The following is a 21320-nucleotide window of genomic DNA, read 5'->3' as shown; positions in this document are numbered from 1 at the left end:
CAGGACAGTACAGAGAAAATTGCCAACGATTCGGAGAGTAGCCCATGAATCTGGGGCAGAGCAGGAGAGAACAAGGGAGCACTTCAGCTGGTGGTGAGGTGTTGGCAGCCACTTGGATGAGAAAGTTCTCTTCTTCCGAATTTCTTTGGTTCAGATCCGTGTTCATTTAAAAAGATCAATTCAGCAATTTTTCACCCTTCCTCAATAAAATATTTTAGACAGCCAAGAAAGAAAAGGAGAAGGGGCCCTCTAGGGATTTTTCTGTAGGAGGGAATGAGGATCAGTGTGGTCACTGGTCTTTATGAAATAGGGCCGTTAATTTGAGAGAGGATTGTCCTATTTCCAGTACATTTTTGCAGACTTGGATAACAAAACAACCCTACCTCCATATTACAACCCCAATGTCAGGTGGAAAAGATCTACATTCCAACCCCCAAGCTCAGCTATAGAGTTGCTGCGTGGCTGTGGGTGAGTGGCTCTCTGTCTCTGAACTCTGTAAATTGAATGTGGAATAAAATGTTCCCTAATATTCTTTCCCACTTCCATGCTTCTCTGTTTCTACGAAGTTTACAAGGAATCTCTTTGTACCTAAAGGCTGGGGTCTCTGGTCTCTTGGGCAGAACTTCAGATGGGTCTGAATGGAGAGGAGTGAACTGTGACCTCCAAGGAGCTGAGTGACATTAGAAAGGGTCTCAAGATGCCACTTTACCTTATTATGCCAACCACGATTCCACAGCTGGATACACTCATGCAAGTTAACAATAATAATGTGGTAAACTTGTGCTGGAGGTCTGGTTTTATCCCTGGAGCTCTCCCAAATACATTCTCTTTCAAATGCATTCCTCACATCCATCCTAAAAGGAAGGTCTTTTAGTCACTCTAATCGACAAATAAGGAAAGTGAAGCTCAGATGCCCAAAAGGTGACCAAGTCTGACCAAAGACCTTTGCCTAGTGCCCTTCAGCTTGTACTGGGCTAAGATCTACAAGGCCTGCCCCTGGAGAGGCAAGTTTGTGAAAATCAAGGGAAGGCAGGCGCATCTTGCCAGTTTTTGCCCTCCCTTCCAGCTTCACACTGACCTCTAACTGGGAGGACAGCTCCAAGGCTCTTAGTTGCAAGCCACATGAATGTACTCTGGGTGATTTAAGCTGATAGGGAAATTCGTTGAAAGATTCTAGGTGGCTCATGGACTACACAGGAAGGCTGAAGAGCTAGGCTGAGGAAATAGGTAAGAAAAAGAGGGTCACACAGCCAGAATCACAGACAAAACTCTTGCTACAGAACCAGCCCAGTGACGTCATTGCTGCAGCTGCTACAAACACAGGGCCCTGTCATTGCAGCTGGAGCACTGTCCCTGCTGGCTATGGCTGTGCACAGAGCTGCAAAGGAGGCTGGGAAAGTGGGTATCTGGCATTTTCTCCACCTATAGGAAGGCTCTGCCTCCTAGCAAGTCTCTGGGGTAAAGAGTTCCCCCCACATAGGAAGGGCATTGAGATTTGAGATGCCAGGCCACCAAATCGCAGACACATGTGCACCTATCAATCAGGTTAGGCTCCGTAATGCCATAGTAACAAAAACATCTTAAATCTGAGGGGCTTGAAGACAACCAAGGGTTATTTCTGGCTTATGTCTATGTGTCCAGCAGGAAGCTCTGTTCCAGGGCATTCTTAACTCAGACCTCACGCTGCTGGAGCTGCCTGATCTCAAATATTTCCCACAGTCATCATGGCACAGGGAAGGGGTGATTAGACCAGCAATCATAGGCTCCGGACCAGATGTCACTTCTATTCATGGCTCATTGGCCAGAACTAGTCACATGGCCCTGCCTTGGGGCCAGCAAGTGCTGTCTTGCCTCAGATCTGGAGGGTAGAGAGCTGGGAATATCTGGTGAGTAGTATTGACAATGCCCAAGTTCCACCATATGAGGCCTGCCAATCAAAGCTCACCTAGCAAGGGAGCAGAAGACAGAGCACTGAAATGAAGAAAACAGAGCAGAGTTTCCTTCCTGGTTGAGCCACTGAGAACTGTACATGTATCTAGAAGCACCTTGGGGCTAAAGGAAACCCTTACTTTGGAGTGTGGTCCCTGAAGACACTCTGCTCAAACTGCAAGTGGCAGCAGCAGATGTTGGAAGCACAACCCATGAATGAAGCACTGGAGGGCCTAGAGTAATGAAGCTGGGAGCCGAGCCCAGCCTCCTGGAGCTCAGGCAGGCAGCCTTTTTCCTGCCCACAGGCTCCTGAGCCATGGCACTGTCTCCTAGGGAACATGGGTGCTTCACTGCAGCCCAGGCTCCCTCTGGAAATAAACCTTCTTCTTATAACTGTCTGACAGACAGCAGGAGCCAGGATGCCTACAGTGTCCACAGGCTTATTGGACTCACATTTTGTTTTGGTTGCAGAGTGATGACAGGCCAGGGTGTGCCCCCAAAAAGATCCAGGGGAGCAAGGCACTGAGCTGGATAGTGAGTGCGTCGGAGGCTGACTATGGGTCCTTTGGAACATAGAAAGTCCTCTATGAACAAGGTTGAAGGTGCAATTTGCAACTTGCTCATTTGTTTTTAATGGGGTTGAAACATCAGTCCCCCCTCTGATACCTTCAGAAAGTCAATCAGTAGCAAACAAAGTGCTGAGATTCATATAGAAGCCCCTAAATTAAAAAGAATAGAGCAGAGGCAGGAGTTCCAAAGCAGAGGTGAAGAATTTGAAGAAATCATGCAGAATTTGAAGACTGGCCTTCTGCAGGACCTAGGATGGCTGTGGGGAAAGGCAGGTTGGGAGGCAGTGAGCAGGCACAGCCAGAACTCATGGAGCAGGGAAAGCCTGGCCAACACCAGCCCCATGAGATGATCCCTGCTGCCCACCTCACTGGTCTCCCTGCCTCCAGTGTCACCCCAACCACTCACACTTCTGTGCCGGCCCAGAAGAGTCTTTGTAAATTTTGTATACTACGCTACTCCTGCCCTATTGAAAAGGATTGTCTTCACACCAAGGTCAAATTCAACCTCTGAAATGGTAGCATTTGAGGTCCCAGCCTACTTCATCAAGTTCACCTCCTGCTGGATCCCACCCTATCCCAAACACATGCTCTGCAACCCCCACATAGCTCACAGGACTGGCGCCTTTTCAGAATACACTCATGCCCTTCAAGCCTCTGAGCTTTTGCTCAAACTCTTCCCTCTGCCTGGGACCCTGAGCCTCTCCTTCCTTCACTACTTACCTGAGAAAGCTTGTTGGTTGCAACAGAAATGAATTCTGGCAACTTTAAGCAGCAAAGGTATGCAGGATAGAATATATGACTGACACTCAAGATCTCCGGGAAGGCCAGAGATCCAGGCTGAGAGTCTACGGGTATAGGATCCACACCCACCGCACACCACTGGACATCCTGTGGACACATCACTGCCCTGATGCTGAGACAGACACAACATCAGGTGCCTCCCATGCTGCCCACGCGGCTATTGCACATCTCTGTGGGACTCTGCCTTGGCCCCTGGGAGAGCTGGCTGCATTAAACAACAGCCACCTATGTCCTGAGAAAGCTTTCTGAGCTCAGGAGTCATAAAATCTATATGCATGTCCTCCCTCGCCGCTGCACGGCCCCTCCTCTGTTCAGCAGACCACCACAGCTGAGTCCCTTTCCTCTCTAGAATCACCATGGGAGCACAGTCTAGAGCCTGGCCCCTACCAGGCACTGTCTCATATAATTCTCACAGCATCCCTATAATGAGGTTCTGTTGTCCTCATGTCACACACAAGGAAAGAGGCTCCAAGAAGAGAGATAACCTCTCCTGGTGATGGGGCCAGGACTCACCCCAACCAGACCTGTCTCCCAAGGCCACAATCCTCCTGATATGTTCTGCAGGGGGAACCCAGGCTTTAGGCATCAGGCAGGCTTGTTTGAACCCTGGCTTCAACACCAGGCAAGTGATGTCCTCTCTCTGTCCTTTAGTTTTCTCATCTGTAAAATGGGAATAACATCTGTCTGCCTTGCAGAGCTATTGTCTCAACTAGAGGTAATGGGGGGTAAGGAGGTAAGGACCAGGTATATAGAAGGTGCTTAACCAATATTACACCCCTTCCCCTGGCTGGCACCACCTGCTGTTCTGCCTCTCCCCATCCTTTGAATCTCTAGGATTTCAGCTGTGTTTTCAGAAAGATCCAGCACCTGCTGGGGCCCGCTCAACCCTCAGAAATGAAAGGAGTCCCATGAGCATCAGCTCAGATACTTCTGCTTGCCCCTGACTGAGCCTGGCTACAGAGAGGTGGTACCTACGCCACAGCCAACCACACCTGAGCCACACCCTACACCCAGAGCTAAACAGGATGTGGGAAGTAGGTGGATGAGATGGGGTGGCAGGAGAGCTATTCCCATGGGCCTTGCAATCCAGAGTCCTCAGATTTAGATATTCTCTCCAAATAAGGCTAAACGTGCAATTGCAGAGAAATATTGGCAGGAGCAAAGAAGACATTTGTCAACAGCTTTAAACTCTGTCCCATTATTACACCCTTACACCCCAGGGCATGCAGCACACATGAATTTATACCCATAATACATACCAATTCTTCATTAGCGTAGAAGTAGCAAAATCACTCATCACACTGTATTGTGTGCATGGCAGCGAGGGAATTGTTAAGTTGTTCAATGTGTCTCTTCCAGACCTATTACTCTTCTGATCACCGTTTTAACTCCTTTCTTTTACAGGCAAGAGGTGCAAAGGCCAGAGAGGATGCATTCCTGACAAAGGTCATAGAGCTTGCCCTTTGTGTTCAAGTAAATCTTTACCAAAGGTATTCAGTTTTAGGCAGAAGTGGCTAGCCAGAAACAAGCAAGCAGGATGGGAGTAGGAATTGAGGAGAAAATGACTTTGAGAAACCCACATGCTGAAAATAATCTCCGTTTCCAGTCTGTTGATGGATCTGATGTTTCTACCCAGAGAAACAACAGTTCCCCACCTTGGCCCACTCTCAGGAGCCCCTTGAAAACTTGCTTAAAAATGCAAATGGCCATGGCCTGTCTCTACAGATTGATTCTGTAGGTTTGGCAGGATGGCTGAGCACCTATATGTTTTGATGAGGTCCTCAGGGAATCTCAACAAACACTGAAGTTAAAGAAGGACGGACCTAAGCTGTCTCAAAGAGACATAGAGTAAACTAGGTTGATTTATTGTCATTCATAAAAATTATCTGAAGGCATGGGGCCCTGGAGAAGAAATTTGATTCACTCATGCATTTATTCACTCATCAGCTTTCATATTTGGTCATTCCAGAAGTGACGGGTTTAGCGGAGGGACGTGGTCAGGGCTGTAATAGTCAGATGGGCTGGGTTAGGCTGCAGTCACACTCCAAATCTCAGTGGCTTAAAACAAAAGGCCTCTTTCCCACTCATGCTACATGTCGGGTTATCTGGGGCCTCTGCTCCATGTCCCCTCACTCTGAGGCCCAGGACGATAGATTAGCCATCATCTCCAATTGTCCTGGTTACCGTGGCAGGTGGAAAGAGAGCTCTGGAAGGTCTCGTGTTGCTATGAAAATGGCCTGGCCCAGAAATCACTTCCACTTACAACTCTTTGGCCAGAACTAGTTACATGGCGCCAACTAACCCTTAGGGTGCTGGTTCTTGAGCGCGGAACCTCTATGCAGGAAGAAGGAAGGATGCTACAGCAGAAAGAAGTGGTGCTTCTATCGGCAACACAAAGCTTTCCCAGAAGCCCTCAGTTTTTCTCTCCTCAACCGGAACTGGGCTCTACGGTCACTCTTAGCAACAAGGAAATCACAGATGTATGTACTTTAGCCAGACATGCTGCAGCCCCAAACAAAATTGGGTCCTGTTTACAAACTAGGGCAAATGGATATTAGGTAGGCAATTAGAAGTAACTGGAGGCAGAGGGAGAATTGCTAGAGAACACAAAGTGTGAAGACAAAGGTAGAGGACGGACCCAGACCCAGCAGCAGTAGCATGTAGGACTTGGCCATGAACTTGGCTTCACTGAGTCCACCAATTTAGAGACTGGCTGAGTCAACCCCTACATCATCATAAGATTGAAACTATCAAAGTAATACATTTATTAGTATTAACTCTAGATACACATTAGCTAAGATTTCTGCCCAATAATGGGCTACAATAAAATACATCAGGCTGTTGTATTGAGGCCACATTATTAGCTATTGAGGGCCTACTGTGCGTCAGGTTCCCCACACATACTGTCTTCTAATTTTTGTGACAGCTCTTCAAGTTAGGTATCACTCTCCCCACTTTACAAATGAACAAATGGAGGTCCAGACTAGCTAATGGATTGCCCTAGGTCACACAGCCAATAAACAGAGGTGCTGGATCCAAACCTAAACCAAACCCCAAATGTTTCACCTTTTTCTCTGTATTATGTCAGGTTGCGTCTTTTACTATACATCCTTTAGTAATATTAATGTGACATGACAATGTGTTAAAAACACAGTGACGTGAAATCTTGTCCAAGATGCGTATTTGGTTGGAGACGGTAGTAGTGTTGCTTGGTGCTAGGGATTTCTGTTTATTAAAGCCCTGTTTCTTTTTAATGTGTATCGGATCCAATCTATCATTAGAGATGATGGAAAACATCAAAAGGAAACAAACGATAAAAAGAAGCAGGGATCAGATGGTGCAGATGTAGCCAAAATGCTGCAGATAGGCAATGTCAAGAAACTCTGGATGCTGTTAATTAAGAAATGAACAGTTATCCTGACTAAGAATTGGCAACACTCCTTGGATGAATATACACAGGCAAGAGAAAAGAGACACCTCATAATCACAAATAAAGACCAATAACTACTCTACCCCAAGCAGGTATGGTGTCTAAATGCAGCCCTGTATTCAGTCCTAGGGCTCTGGATGCTCTTGCTGCAGGACTAGGATCTTCGATTAGAAGGTTGGAGGGTTACCAAGACAACTCCCAGATCATCTAACCTTGGGCCTGCTCCAAGCCCTGACTCTTAGTCCAGTTTAGTCACATGTTATGGACAGATCCCTAGATTGTACTTGACCCCTCTGAATATTGACTATATTCTGACATTTGGTCCAGGGCAGTATCAAAAGTCTTAAATGGCCTTATCCTATACCTAGAAGAGTAAATTTCCCATTCACTCATCCTTTTTTTTTTTTTTTCATTCATCCATCATGTATTTGTGGAGAGCCTGATGTCCCAGGCACTGTTCTTGGTGCTAGGGATCCAATGATGAATGTAACAGACAATCCCTACCTTTGTGGAATTTAGAGGCTAAGAAGAGAAATAGAAGTTAATTAAGTCATCTCCTGACCCAAATGTAAGTTGGTGACGATGTTATTAAACCTTTGCTGAAGACCAGAATTGTGCTAAAATGAGCTGCCGAAATGACACTTAAGCCTCTCCACTGTCCTGGAGAAGCTAAGGTTCAGAGGGCTGATCAACTTTGCCAGCTGGGATTCCAATCCAGTGTCACCTGATGCAAAAAGTCCATGCATTTGACTACTTTCTCATGCCTCCCTCGGCAAACGATAGATCTCATTTCTTCTCCAGTTTGGGTGAGGTCTAGATTTGGGCTTGTGGAGGTTCCACTGTTTTATCGAGCCTTTGACAAAAAATATTCCAGCACCTAATGTGTAATTCTTTGCAGTCGGGCAACTTGTTACAGGCAAATTTTAACACTGAGAAGCAACAACAATTTGCTATATAAATGATACCTGAAAACAAGATTACTACCTAGGTCAAAGTTAAAACAATATTCTGCACAGACATTTCTGAATGTTTTGGATTATTAATACAGCAATGGCGCTCTCTGATGACTGCTGGTGTGTATTACATGTGTCTTGACTGGGGAAGAATACATTCTGGATGTTCTGGAGGCCTCCTATTCCACAGTTTGGATAAATAATAAGCCTTGCTTCGGCTTGGTCACCTTCATTCCTCAACTCCTTCCCCTTTTATCCCTCACGATTTACATAAATTCCAGAGGGAAAGTCATAGATATAGAATGCAGCATCTTCCAAACGTTCAGGGACCCAGCAACCAGGACACAGGTCCCCATGACACACAGTGAAATTGTTACAGTGTGAACCATGTGCAGACAATCTCCAGGATCACTTACTCATTAAATCATGACAGGACAGATTTCATCCATCATCTCATGCTAGAATGCTCCTTCTTTTCTGAAGATTATAACTATACATAATCCCACCCACACACTCTGTGACACTATCCCACAGCTTTAGGAAACAGACAGGAATTTATACGTTCACTTTGAGCTAAGAACGATTATGCTAAGAACTGAAGACACAGTGGTGAACAAGTCATGGTCTCCGTTCTAAATCTGACACTCTATCAGGGGACACAGGTGGCCAATTAGTCTGTAAATTATTCACTTCCAATTATAATAATTGCTACAAAAAATGAGACTTTGAGCGTCCATAGCATGGAGGAAAGATGTCATTGGATCTAGGGGTCAGAAGAATTTTCCCTGAGGAAAGAGAGTAAGATGTGGTGTGCCAAAAATGGAGAAGGGGCTAGTCAGAGTGATCAGGGGCTTGGAGAAAAAAGGACCTGGGGCTGAGTCAGCCTGAACTGGACTTCTCCTGGGGCTAAATGTGAGTGATCAGTGTGGAGTCAACCAGTAGGAACAGACATTAGGTAATCTCAAGGATGGTGAGCTATTAAGAGAGAGTGTTCGTCATTAACTGACCCACTGTGAATGATTGAGCTGGTGTTAGAGGAGGAGTATAATCTAACACCTGAATATTTCTTTTGAGGGTTAATTTAAACTCTCTTGGCCAGCGTGGTGGCTCACACCTGTAATCCCAGCACTTTGGTAGGTCCGGGTGGGTGGATCACTTGAGGTCAGGAGTTTTAGACTAGCCTGGCGAATATGATGAAACCCCGTCTCTACTAAAAATACAAAAATTAGCCAGGTGTGGTGGTGCCCACCTGTAATCTCAGCTACTTGGAAGGCCCAAGCAGGAGAACTGCTTGAACCCAGGGGGCAGAGGGTGAAGTGAGCTGAGATTGCACCACTGTACTCCAACCTGGGGGATAGAGTGAGACTCCATCTCAAAAAAAAATTTTTTTTTAACTCTCTTAAGTACTAAATGTTGGTGTGGAGAACATCCTGGATCTCTACCAATTCTGCATCTCCCCAGGAACCAAAGACATTGCAGAATTTGCTATTTACATTCCCTCTATTCCCTCTATGTGTAAGATGAGGAAATAACAATAGCAGACATAATTGCTGAGTTGGGAGCAGGAGCTGAGCTAACCATAGGCAAAAGATGAAGGAAAGAGAGGATAATGGTGGCAGCTATGGGATTCCAATGGTGAATTGTGGCTATTTTTAAAAATCAGGATATAAAGCCTTACCTATTGTGTGATACCAGCTAGCTCTTAGGATACCTTAGGCGAAACATGCAAGATATAGATCCTCAAAACCTGGGATCAAATCCTACTCTTCTACCTCTGGGTATGTGATTAGGTTAACAAATTTTCTTCTGCCTCAATTTCTACATCTGTAAATAGCAATAATATAAGTATGTTTATCTGCTTTTTAGATTATTGCAAAGTAGTGTGTGTAAAGTGCATAGCATGACGCCTGGCACTTTAAAGTTATTCAATATTGGCTCACTATTATTGGTAATAGTTAATATTTGGGAGGAAACACACACACACACACACACACACACACACACATATACGAGAGATTTAAGGAAAACTTTTTTCTTCTTCACACTTTTCTGTTATTTTCCAATTTTCTAAAATGAGTATGCACTTATGCACTGCTATTAAAACCAAAAGGAGGGAAACCCACAAATTTCTGAACAAATAGAAGTTTGACTATTCCACTGTTTCCGGAATGTCCTGGATCATGTTGTTCAAGAAGGAAGTGGGAGTGCAGGCTAAAAGCACGGATTCCTAGGTCCCGACCCATAAATACTGGATCAAAATCTTTAAGAAATAATCCTGGTTATCTATACTTTTAATCAGCTCCACAGATGACTGTTACAATCACGCACTGCTGGGATGTGTTGATGAATGGGATGTCTGCAGAGTGGGCGGGGAAGGCCCCGCGGTTTGCCGCGCTCACGAGGCCTGTGCCTACAATTCCCATACTGCCCTCGCGAAATCGCAGGGAGCAAGCCTGAGCCCTGCCGGAAGTTGTAGTTTCCTTTGGCCAGGGTGCTGCCTATAAAGAACACCGGAGATGGCTAGAGAAAACTTCCCGCCCCACAATGCAAAGGTCAACGATGACGCCATCTGGGGCGCGCCTAGAATCGAGGAGGGAGTTTCTGCCGCGTCTACCACGACCTGTGCAGCCTCAGAGCTGGAAGTCGCCCCCGCCGCCCCCACCACCGCCCCCGCCGCCATCGCCGCCGCCGCCACCACCACCGTCATCTCCGCCGCTGCCTCCGTGGGGCCCTTCCCCTTCACCGCCCCCTTCGCCGCCTCTACACATTCTAGACCTTCTGTCCTGGAGAAGAAGCTATAGTCGGTCTCCTTTGTGGGCCTGGGGCGCAGCCATGGCGGACGGCGGCGGCGGCGGGGGAACGGGCGCGGTGGGCGGCGGCGGAGCGGGCCAGGCCTCTGCCGGGGCAGCGACTGGCGCTACTGGTGCCGGCGGGGGCGGTGGCCCCATCAACCCCGCCTCGCTGCCTCCCGGCGACCCGCAGCTCATCGCCCTCATCGTGGAGCAGCTCAAGAGCCGGGGTCTCTTTGACAGCTTCCGCCGGGACTGCCTGGCCGACGTGGACACAAAGGTAGCTGAGGCCGCCTGGGCTGAGGGGAGCGGGGCTGCACGTGAGGCTGCCGGGTTGCAGCTTTGATTTTTCAAAGTCGAGAGCAAAACAAGATAGGTTTAAAAATCTCAGCAGTGAGGTCCTACACCGCTTGGGGCAGTACGGAGAGCTTTTTGAGCGATGCACACGTGGGTTTCCTTCTTCGTTATTTACTACTAGCTGTGATCTTAACCATTCGCTTTTCCAAACTTGGGGTTTCAACGTGGGTTTTAGAGCCTGGACCCTATCATTCCCAAGATGGAACTCCTCAGAGCCCCTTAGTAACGAACTTCGAAACCAAGTAGATAAGAGTGCTTTAGAATTTCCACCTGTTCCGTACTCACCACTGAGAAGCTGACATTAAACACAATGATTTGAACACACAGTCATCACCATTTTATAGCCATTTATTCCTTTTTTCTAGCTCCGTTTTGCAGACTTTAGTGCGCCGTTGAATTAAGGTAAACTGTAGAAACAGCACCCTTATTCTGCACTTCATCGTTGATTAAAGGGGATTTGGAGCCTAGATCCTAATGCCATAGGTCCATCCCACCGGTAAAACGCTTTCATTTTACTTGTCAGGGTGGTTTGGATTCAATGAAATAATGGGTGCTAAGTGTTAGACATACAGTAGTCGCTGGAATGTTAAGTTTCTCCCTTTTCGAAACTCCACGACTGTGGTTGTAGGTTAAGGAGACTTGTCACTGACTGGACTCCTATAGGGTAGTGATTTCTCCTACCAGAGCCTGTCATGGAAACATTTTGCTTATCTCACAGCAAGACTGAGCTTAGAATTAGACCTTAAGATAGGGTCAAACCTCGTCTGTTTATTTGTTGAACGTTTATTGGCCTACAGTTGCCAAGCTACGTGAGTACAGGAACAAGTAAGTCACTACCCGGTCCTCAAAGCTTAGGATCTGGGATAGAAAACTGACATGTAAACCGGGTAGTAAATACATATGTAGAGAGAGAAAGTGGTATACACTTGTTACTTTTCCAAAATGAAAAGCCCAACTAGAAATGGCCTTGAAACAAAGTAATTTGTTCAATACGTAGGTATCCCAGATATGTATTGACAGCTTTCACCCTAGGACAAGTTCTCCATTCATGTTGCTTATATTCCATTTGGTTTTGTTTGGCTTAATCAATGTGTGCCTGTGATTTTAAAACAAAAACGATTACAGTAGCCCACCCCATCCTAGTTTTGCTTACTGTGGTTTCATTTACCCAGTTGTTGCAATATGGAAGTGTTTGTGTTCAGGTAGCCCTTATTTTACTTCGTAGTGGCCCCCAGAGAAATTCATGTGTAGTGTATATAGGGTTTAGTGCTACCTGAGATTTCAGACACCCACTGGGGGTCTTGGAATGTATCCCCTGAGAGGGACTGTACTACTATTTTGAGTGGACCAGTAGTGGTTGGAACCTTCCCATGTACAGCTCCTTAGCTGTTCCTTCTGGGAATTACAGGTTTTAATTCTTGAAGATAATGTTTTTTCAGGCATATCTTATCTGAGACCTTTGTTGCTGTAGCCCAGTGGTTCTCAGAGTGTGGTGCTTGGATTAACAACATCAGCATCACCTGAGAACTTGTTAGAAACGCACATTTTGGGCCCCACTCCAGACTGCTGAAGTATTTAGGGGAAACCAAACAGATGTCTATAACTTACTTTGCAATGCATCCCAAAACAAATGGAACAAACTGATAAGTGAACAGATGATGGGGTAGGTAGTAACACTAAAACGTTATGGGTGGGCTCATGAGTTCCTTTGACTTCCTGAGATTATTCTGCATCACCTGTGTTTGTTACATGTTTTGGTACTGATGTTCACTGTCCTTTGTCCTTTTTCAGTAAACAGTTGGTATCATCTCAAACCAAATGAGTTATTTTTAGTAGAATGTATGGTATCAGGATTTATGCTTACAGGGAACAAAAATCATCCTGCTTTAAGCAAAGGGGAGAATCTGTTGTCTCATGAAATCCATGGAAGGATTGAACAAACTCTGCCAGAGGGTAGGCATGCATTTGGAACCAAATATTCCCCACTTGTTCTATGTCTGTCTTCTCTGTTGCTTCAGAGTGGAGTCATGCATTTGGTTACTATTATCTCTTGATTACATCTTGCAGCTTCTTCCTCTCAAGACAGATGGTCAGCTCCAATTTGGGAAATCCCAGGAAATGTCTGCATTGTCTTAGTATGGCTCAGGCACCCACTCCTGTGGCACCCTCTGCCCTTCACTTGTGAAGAGAGGAAGACATTTACTAGGAAGAAGGCGTTACTAGGCAGATAGCACATGGTATCTGTGAATTTTAGTCTTCTGCCCCCATCTCCTTGCCTTTCTCTTTTCCAGTGGAGTCTTTGAGTTTGCTCTCTCAGCCTTTCAGAAGAGTCCACTCATGGAATTGAGGCCTCCTGGTTCCTTTGTCAACTTCATTTCACTGCCTGTTAGCAAACTTTACCACAGTAATGCTGCATAACAAACTGAATCTCAGCAGCTTAAAACCAGCGCTTAGTCACATGCTCATGGGGTGGCAGGTCAACCAAAGTTCAGCTGAGCTAGGAAGGCTCAGCTGGTGGCTTGGCTGCAGGCTCCCCAGGTGTGGGTCCACGCTTTGAGTTGACGTCAGGCCTGCTGCATGTAGTTACTTGAAAAGTAGATGGAATAATATAAGTAAAGCACCTGGCATTGTGCCCACCCACCCTAAAGTGGGCACTTGTGTTAACCATTAATTCATGGCTGCCACACTGCATGGTGATCTTCATGCTCAGTGAAAGCGTATTTAGACTTGACATTAATGTTTCTGTGAAAAGCAATGTTCTGAGTGACTTAAGTTCAAAACTTTGGTGATATAACTTATGACCTTGCCTCCTCTTTTTAACATTTTAGCCAGCTTACCAAAACCTGAGGCAGAAAGTGGATAATTTTGTGTCAACACATCTGGACAAGCAGGAATGGAATCCTACAATGAACAAAAACCAATTGCGAAATGGTCTGAGGCAGAGTGTGGTTCAGTAAGTAAGCAGAATTTAAAGCTTTTGAAAAGGCAGTAATCACAAGTGTGATGCCCAAGAAGGTTGATATCTCTGTTTAGTCAAGGTTGATGGGACGTTGTATGAAGTATCACTTGGGAGTTGCAGCAGTCTGCTCCTTTATTACATTTAAGGTTAAAGTAAGCAAAGTACTTTCAATTTCAATTGAAATTGAAATTCCAGTTTCTACAGCCTGTGTAGGCCTCCTGTGTGCACATCTCTACCGGGTGCATTGAAAGACATTCCAAACTGTGAGACATGTTCCCTGCTTTCTGAAGTTTCAGTATCGTCTGAACATATACGTGAGTTTTATACCAAGATATCAGGGCTTGGATCTTGGGCAAGAGGAGTTGGATCTTTATTCTCACAGGTGAATGTGAGTTAAATAAATTCTTTGAGTCCACCGGGGCTGCCACCTCTAAAGTGTAATGGTGGCAGCTTTCAGGAAGGCATGGTCTTAATAACGTGTTGTTACTTCACAGTAACAAACTGAACCTTAGTTAATAAAGGTGCTATTGATAGCTTATCTGAGTGACTTTTCACTGTCACTGGGCACAAAAGTGGAGGAGGGTCATGGAATCTGGTCATAACATTCATGAGCTAACAGTTACAGAAATGGGAGAACACATTAGTGATTGCCTGGGGTTAGGGATGGGAGGAGGGGGGTGAGTGTGGCTTGAAAGTGGTAGCACGAGGGGAACTTGCGATGGTGTAGTCAGTGGTGCAGTCAAGTATCTGAAATGTGCTTACGTGGAACAACTCATGGTAAAGTTGCACAGAGTTACACAAATGAGTGTATGTGTAACGGAAGTCTCAGTACAGTCTGGATTGGACCAGTGTCATTTTCCTGGTTTTGATATTGCACTGTAGTTACACAAGGTGCTAACATTAGAGGTGGCTGGGTGAAGGTGCGTGTGGAACTCCCTGCACACTTCTTTGCAACTTCCTGTGAATCTGCAGTGATTTTAAGAAGTTTTTTAAAGAAGTTTTACTAGCGTGCTAGTAGTTTCAATATGGCTGAATGCTGGGAAGAAGCCTGATATCCGAAGATGCCCAGTGCCTTATCATTCTGGAGTCAGCACTGAGCACCTTTCCCTTTTTCCAGAAAGCAGACTGGTGGCACCAGGCTCTTTGAGAAAGAAAGGGACAGTAGCTGCCCCTTACTGTTTAAGTCTTTATTACATGTCTGGCACTGGTCTTTACATATATCACTCATCCTCATGAATAGCCTGTTTCACAGCTGAAGTTACTTGTGTTTACCCTGTCTTTTAAAGGACTGGCCAGCATACTGAGTAAATCAAAACACTGAACATTTTGAAATATTTGGAAAGTCGCCATAGTTGTGTGAAGGCTGTTTACATTGCTGTTGATTTCCATAATGAGCATGGGTGTCATTCTAGGGGCATGCATGTTCTTTTTGCATTTCTTTAGTAGGAACTGTAATTTTGAAAAGTGCACAGAAGTACAGTAAAACAAATAATTAGAACATCCCTTGATCACCACTCAGGCTGAGAAATGGACTCACACCCTCCAAAATGGCCTAGCCCTGGACATACCTTCCCCCACTCAAAAGTCTCCTGACTTTTATGCTAATCATTTCTTTTACTTCTCTTCATAGTTTTTACCACCTCTGTGAAGATTTTTTTCGTGCTTTTTGATTTGACTTAGAATGTATTTACCCTGAAAACATGAACTTGGCTTTAATACTGGGACATTTCTCTACAATTCTTGCTAGCATTTTGATTTTGAGGCAAAATCTACTGGAGTTTTGAAACGCAGACTTTCTGCTTGCCCCAGGGTGCTGCTCTCCCCAGATGGACACTGCAGGCCTTCAGAGCATTGGCCCACTGGCCTTTTCTGGTCCAGATGCTGTAACCCAGTGCCACTGCCTTGAAGGTTTAACAGGAAATCGGCCTCTATTATTGAACTGAATTATGACGAATAACTCTTTTAACTATACAATATTTGTTCATTCCATCTTCTACTTTAGGCTCCCGACAAGATTTTACGTTTTTCTCAAAAGCTTTAGAACTCTCCAGGAAAGTGAGCTGCACTCTCTTAGTACTTTGTTTTCCCTGATCAGGAGTCTTGGTCAGTTGGGGATGCTTTAACAAAGTGCCATAGACTAGGTGGCTTGTAAACCACAGAAATTTACTTCTCATCATTCTGGAGGCTGGAAGTCCAAGACCAAGATGCCAGCATGGTCAGGTTCAGGTGATGGCCTTCTTCCAGGCTGCAGTCTGCTACTCGTTCTTCTCATGTGGTGCAAAGAGCTAGCTAACTTTCTGGAGTCCTTTTTGTAGAGGCATAAATTGCATTCATGAAGGCTCTGCCCTCATGACCCAATCCCCTCCCAAAGGCCCTACCTCCAAATGCCATCACATTAAAGATTAGATTTCAACATAGGAAGTTTGGGGGGGGCATTCAGTTGATAATGTCAGGCTTTTACATCTAATAAAGACCACTGTGAATCTGACTCAGAAAGATTTGATTAAAGTTGGAAAGGTATTGGCTTGTGACTGAGGAGAGGTGGCTTTGCTTTGTAACTGACCCATAGCCTGTTGCTAACTTTGCTGTACTGAACAATGCTCATCGCTTAGGGTGGATACTGTCTAATTCCTGGTCTACCTGAAAATGTGCCCTTCAGTGCTCTAATGGTGGTGTGTTTACATCTAGGCTTCCTGTCGATAAGCTATTAGTTACCGTTGAATCCAGGAAGCACTTTACACATTAATAATCTTTCCCAGTTGAGGGCCTGTTTCTCGTCTTTGTCATGATGTACATTTACTCATGTTTTTCCTTTGCTGTACCCTGACAGACCATTTGCCCGGTTCCTGTCCAGCCTATTTTTACCCAAAGGCTTAAATGGCCACAGAAGTCTCAAGTCTACAGGAAAATAAGTAAAACCTGCCCACATGCTTGTGATGGTATTGGAATATTTCAATCCTTTGAGAACACTTCACTTTGAACCTTATGGGCTGTTTTCCAGACTGTCCAAATATGATTTGTTTCCTGTCACCATCGTTCCCAGTACCCTATCCTAAGTGTTTGAATATAGACATTGATATGCTTTGATTTTTGATCTACTTCAGAATGGATTGGGGATGTAATTTAACCCCCTAGGAGCTTGGAACTCATTTGTTTCTTGTCTGTTTATTGTTTGCCTCCAAGTTGTCTATTAGGTAACAGGTAGCAGCCGCAGCTGAAGGCCATGATGAATTGCTAGTGGTGTAAATACTCTCAACCCTGACTGATCTGCCTTGTTTAAGATTTGAGGATTAGTAAACAGGTTGCTGCTGAAGCTACTTCTACTTAGGCTATTAAGAGAATAAATGTTGAAGGAAGTGGAGTCAAATTCTAGGCTCACTGGCTTTGACAGTATGATGAAGCTTTTCAGTGCCACATGTATCAAGTTCTTTCTTGTCATCCTGTCATTTGCTTCTTGTCTTTGGAGCAGCCCACTTAGGTTTTTTTTGATTCCTTTGTACAAGGTTGGGTGATTTTGGTTGAGATTGTGCATTAGGAATAACAGCTGGTAGTTGAGAATTGTCCCTCAAAAGTGAAAATAACAGCTTGAGCTCTATGTGTTAAGTGGATTGCCCTCTAAAAGAACTCCCTAGAAGGGCTGTAGCTTTGAAGGTGGGCATTTTTTGGGCTCCCACATGATATTTATTGAAGCTAAAGATAATCCCCAAGGAACTAAATAACAGAATGATCTGTTTGTCTCCACAAGGTCAGGGATGTTGGAAGCTGGAGTAGACAGGATTATTTCTCAGGTGGTGGATCCAAAACTAAACCACATCTTCAGGCCACAAATAGAACGAGCAATTCATGAGTTCCTGGCAGCCCAGAAAAAAGCAGCTGTGCCAGCACCCCCTCCAGAGCCCGACGGCCAGGACCCACCAGCTCCATCTCAGGACACTTCCTAAGGTCTAGTATCCTGTCTTCTGCCCAGGAGCATGCATTTCTGTCACATAGATATGTAAAATGGATAGGAATGGGGTAAGCCATAATTGAGGATCATTTAGAAAGAATTTACTACAGATGGTCTTCTACTGTTATGAGTCATTTTTTACTGAGAACTAATTAGTAGCATTTTCCTGTGTCAGTGACTGAGTTTCTGTTCCACTAGAGCTAAACATGTAAGCTCTGAATAGATGCTTTATTAGAAACCAGCTGAGATGATTGGTCTGTGTAAGGGAGATTCAAATGAAAGTCTTATTTTTCTGAAATGCTTAAAGAAGTCTCTCCCCTGGATGTGAGTTAACTTGGGCTTGCAGTTTTATATAAAATCAAGCAGTGCTTTCTGAAGTGGTATTCTAAATGGGATTCAGAGTCTGCTTTGGGTGCGACTGGATTTCCATGGAGTTAGAAGGAGTTTGTTTACCACCATCGATTACTGTGGGATTTTTCTGTTAGTAACACTCTCCCTTTTTTCAATTAAATTTGGAATTACATGTAATTTCAAACAGCTGTAGATGTACAAAAGGATGCTTTTTGCAGATTTTGGGAGACAGTATGAGCAGTGATAAAGTTAACAGTGGACTCTTAGCCATTGTTGCTGACCATTGGGGTATATTTTATCCCTTCATTCTGATGTTAGTGTTCTCTTTTTAAGACTCTTTGAGATGTCTGTTATTCTTAGTAAGTGAGGTGAATTCACTAGGGCATTTTGAGCGTCAGTGATGAACAATGCAAGAGCATTGGGATTGTCTTTTTGTGCCTCTACTGAGAGAAGACCTTGAATCCAATATGGAGTGTAAAACATGCATTTTAAGTTTTTCTTTTTAATTGCAAATTCCTTTAGGAACATAAAAGTAAGTGAATACAGTCTCTCATCAATAAATAACATTTTGATATTATCTTTCCTTTTTAGAATATGCCTGTCACCTTTTGAAAGCTCAATTTTAGGCGAAGAAATGGATTCGGTTACATAAGAGAACAACTTCAGACTGAAGATAGGCCAAGGTCGTCACTGGTCTAAAGATTTCAACCTTGACTATGGGCAGTAAACAGATTGAAAGGGGAGCAAGTTCAGCAGCAGGGAAGTTGACCATGTCACCCCCTGCATTGTGCTGCCATTTGGTCCTCTGTCCAGGGGTGTGACACCAAGTAGACACTACAGAGAGAGAAACACTACAGCAACCCAGGGTTGTCCTGAAACAGACTTTACTTGAACATGGAGACTGCACATGGACTTTAGGGTTTGTGCTCTGGGATAAACGAAAGCTACAGTGAGAGAACAGAACCAATCCCAAAGACGGTTTGAAAGAACAATGACAGTAAAGGTTAACTGGGGGTGGTATTTAACAGTGCTTATTTGATATTGTCTCTCAGAGTTCCAAACTAGATTGTACAAGTCATTAGCATCAGATAGCTTTAAAGTTGTGACTTTCTTGTACATGAATCTTCTAGCCAGTTTCCTTTCCTTTGTCATAGGTAACAAAACATGAAATCCTAGAATATGTGAAAAGTTCAGACATGAGGTATAAGGAAACTCATCTGCAGGCTCTCTGTCCAGAGCTGCTTTCTGTCCTGCAGGGGCTAGTGAGTCTTACGTATGTTTACTTTATTCTCACATTTGTGTTTTTTTTAGGAAAGTGGTCGGTAAATGGCTTATCTTTCATAATAAAATCATTTGATACTCTTACTCTGAAGCTTCAGCTGAACCTTAGACCTCAGGTCTGTGAAGGGCAACTTTTGTCCTCTGTCTCTATGCCATTTCTGTGCACCACACATGATCTACTGGCAGTGAAGATTGGTACGTATAACTTGGAACTATTCTCTCCGAAACTAGTAGGTGTAGCTAGAAGCTGGCTGTTTCTCTCCTCCCTGAGCCGTTACTGACACCGGTCTTTAGTTGAGGTAGTCCATGGTGTGTGTCAGTATTTGTCAACCTTAAGTGTGCAGAAGTAGCACCTGGGGATCTTGGGAAAATGCATATTCTGATTCAGAAGTTCTGGGGTGGGACTTAAGAGTGAGTGGTTCTGACAAGCTGCCACGTGATGCTGATGCTGCCAGGCCTCAGAACATAACTCTGTGTAATAAGCCTTGGATTAATGTAGCCAAGATTATGTCATACCAAGAGTCTTGGTTCTTGGTTGAGTCTACTACTGCCTATTGCCGCTAATCTGATCATATTTAACCAGTTCAGTTGGTTCCCCGTTAAGACAAATGCTCCACTTCTACCTTTACCATAAATACCCCTAAATTAGGACTGCATTGCCATATTCAGCAAGATGTTTGTTAGCATGTGCCCTCATTTTAAAGCAAGCTGGCCACATGTATAAGGCAGGTGGCAGTTAGAACTGAAATGTCTCTTCCCGCCTGGTAGGTACAGTTCCATTTCAAGCTGCCTTCACAGTTGCAGGAGTCAACAAAGTTCTTAACCCCAGAGAATGGGCCCTCCAGTCCTCTCTACTACTAGGCAGACATAGAGTGTCCAGCATTACATGTCCTGTGCTTACAGAAAAGCTGCTCAGACTAGCTGGAGCGTCTTCTCTTCAGGACCACATAGCTCTAATGGGAGGCTCCTTTCCTGTGAGGCACTCTTCTGGGAGGGAGATCTCTGCATAGCTACTTTCTGTTGACCCAGCATCTTGCCTATCCCACACTGACCTCAACTCAGCAACAAAGAGGGCAAAAGCCCACAGAAAGCTTCATCCTTTCTGCTCCCAAATGCTCAATTATAACTGCATTTTGTGTATGTTTTTGGCAGACAGTTTTTGGTTCATCTCAGATCTCTTACTTTCCTTTTTCCATTACTAGAGATGGCTTGACCAGTTGATGAGAAACACCCTAATTTTCACAGAATGTTAAATGTGCCAAATATCAGAGTTTCTATGTTTTTTTAATCATTGTTATATCCACCAAGAGCCACCTAGATTAGAGATTATTTCATTTGAAAAAGATGGAGGAGAACATGAGATTACAGAAATAACTGGGCATATCACTGCTGTTGGGTGGACAGTGGACTTTTTGGCTCCTAGCTGAGCATCACTGAAAGGGAAGACATGCCTGTGTTGCCTTGGGTAACCATATTCAGATTGGCATATACAAGTGAGTCAAGACAACAGCACTAGATTAGGGGAAAGAAAGCCTGTTCCTCCTTTAGGAACTGGTCAGCAGGTAAACCTCTGCATCCTCAACTGAGTTTTCACTTGGGTTCGTGATGCAGAAACTAGAAAAATTGTGTATGTTCTGAGATCCTGAGGAAGACAGGACCACCAAAAAATCCCACCTCTTAAACACACCTTTGCTTAATTCATTCCGATACAAGAAATGAGCTGTCACGAGCCAGTTAGGCCTCTCTCCCTCTCGTTGGAAAAACCGCTGCTATTTGCAAAAGCCCGGTGGAACACAGAGCTAATACATGAACAAATACTGCCCATACTTGTAAGCTGATTTGCGGTCAGTATCTTAAGAGCCCCATCATGTAAGGTGGGGGTCAGCTGAGGCGAGAAGAAGGCTATCATTTTGAAGCCCAGTTCTTTTTCCTGGGACGGCATCTGTGATTGCTAC

At 44.6% G+C, this 21320-nt stretch overlaps 1 protein-coding gene across 2 annotated transcripts; it reads left to right on the top strand.

Annotated features, from left to right (window-relative positions):
- The first annotated feature begins 10271 nt into the window (after positions 1-10271).
- On the top strand, positions 10272-19449 carry BOD1 (biorientation of chromosomes in cell division 1). Of its 2 annotated transcripts, XM_017535097.1 has the most exons (4): positions 10272-10751; positions 13657-13781; positions 17533-17729; positions 18676-19449. In XM_017535097.1, exons 1-3 carry the CDS (start codon positions 10515-10517, stop codon positions 17726-17728), a joined length of 558 nt encoding a protein of 185 aa, XP_017390586.1. In that variant the 5' UTR covers positions 10272-10514; the 3' UTR covers position 17729; positions 18676-19449. The 2 variants fall into 2 exon arrangements, with proteins under 2 accessions (XP_017390586.1, XP_017390587.1); XM_017535098.1 differs by lacking the exon at positions 17533-17729.
- Positions 19450-21320: the final 1871 nt, after the last annotated feature.

Source organism: Cebus imitator, unplaced genomic scaffold (assembly GCF_001604975.1).
Source record: "Cebus imitator isolate Cc_AM_T3 unplaced genomic scaffold, Cebus_imitator-1.0 Scaffold91, whole genome shotgun sequence".
NCBI lineage: Eukaryota > Metazoa > Chordata > Mammalia > Primates > Cebidae > Cebus > Cebus imitator.
Note: the sequence above shows the minus strand (reverse complement) of the source record. Positions and strands in the feature narration are given on the sequence as shown.

Coding starts and splice junctions, on each gene's coding strand:
- BOD1 (XM_017535097.1), top strand. CDS start 10,515: ATGGCGGACGGCGGCGGCGGCGGGGGAACGGGCGCGGTGGGCGGCGGC. Junction 10,752..13,656: donor TGGCCGACGTGGACACAAAG/GTAGCTGAGGCC, acceptor TTAACATTTTAG/CCAGCTTACCAAAACCTGAG. Junction 13,782..17,532: donor CTGAGGCAGAGTGTGGTTCA/GTAAGTAAGCAG, acceptor TGTCTCCACAAG/GTCAGGGATGTTGGAAGCTG.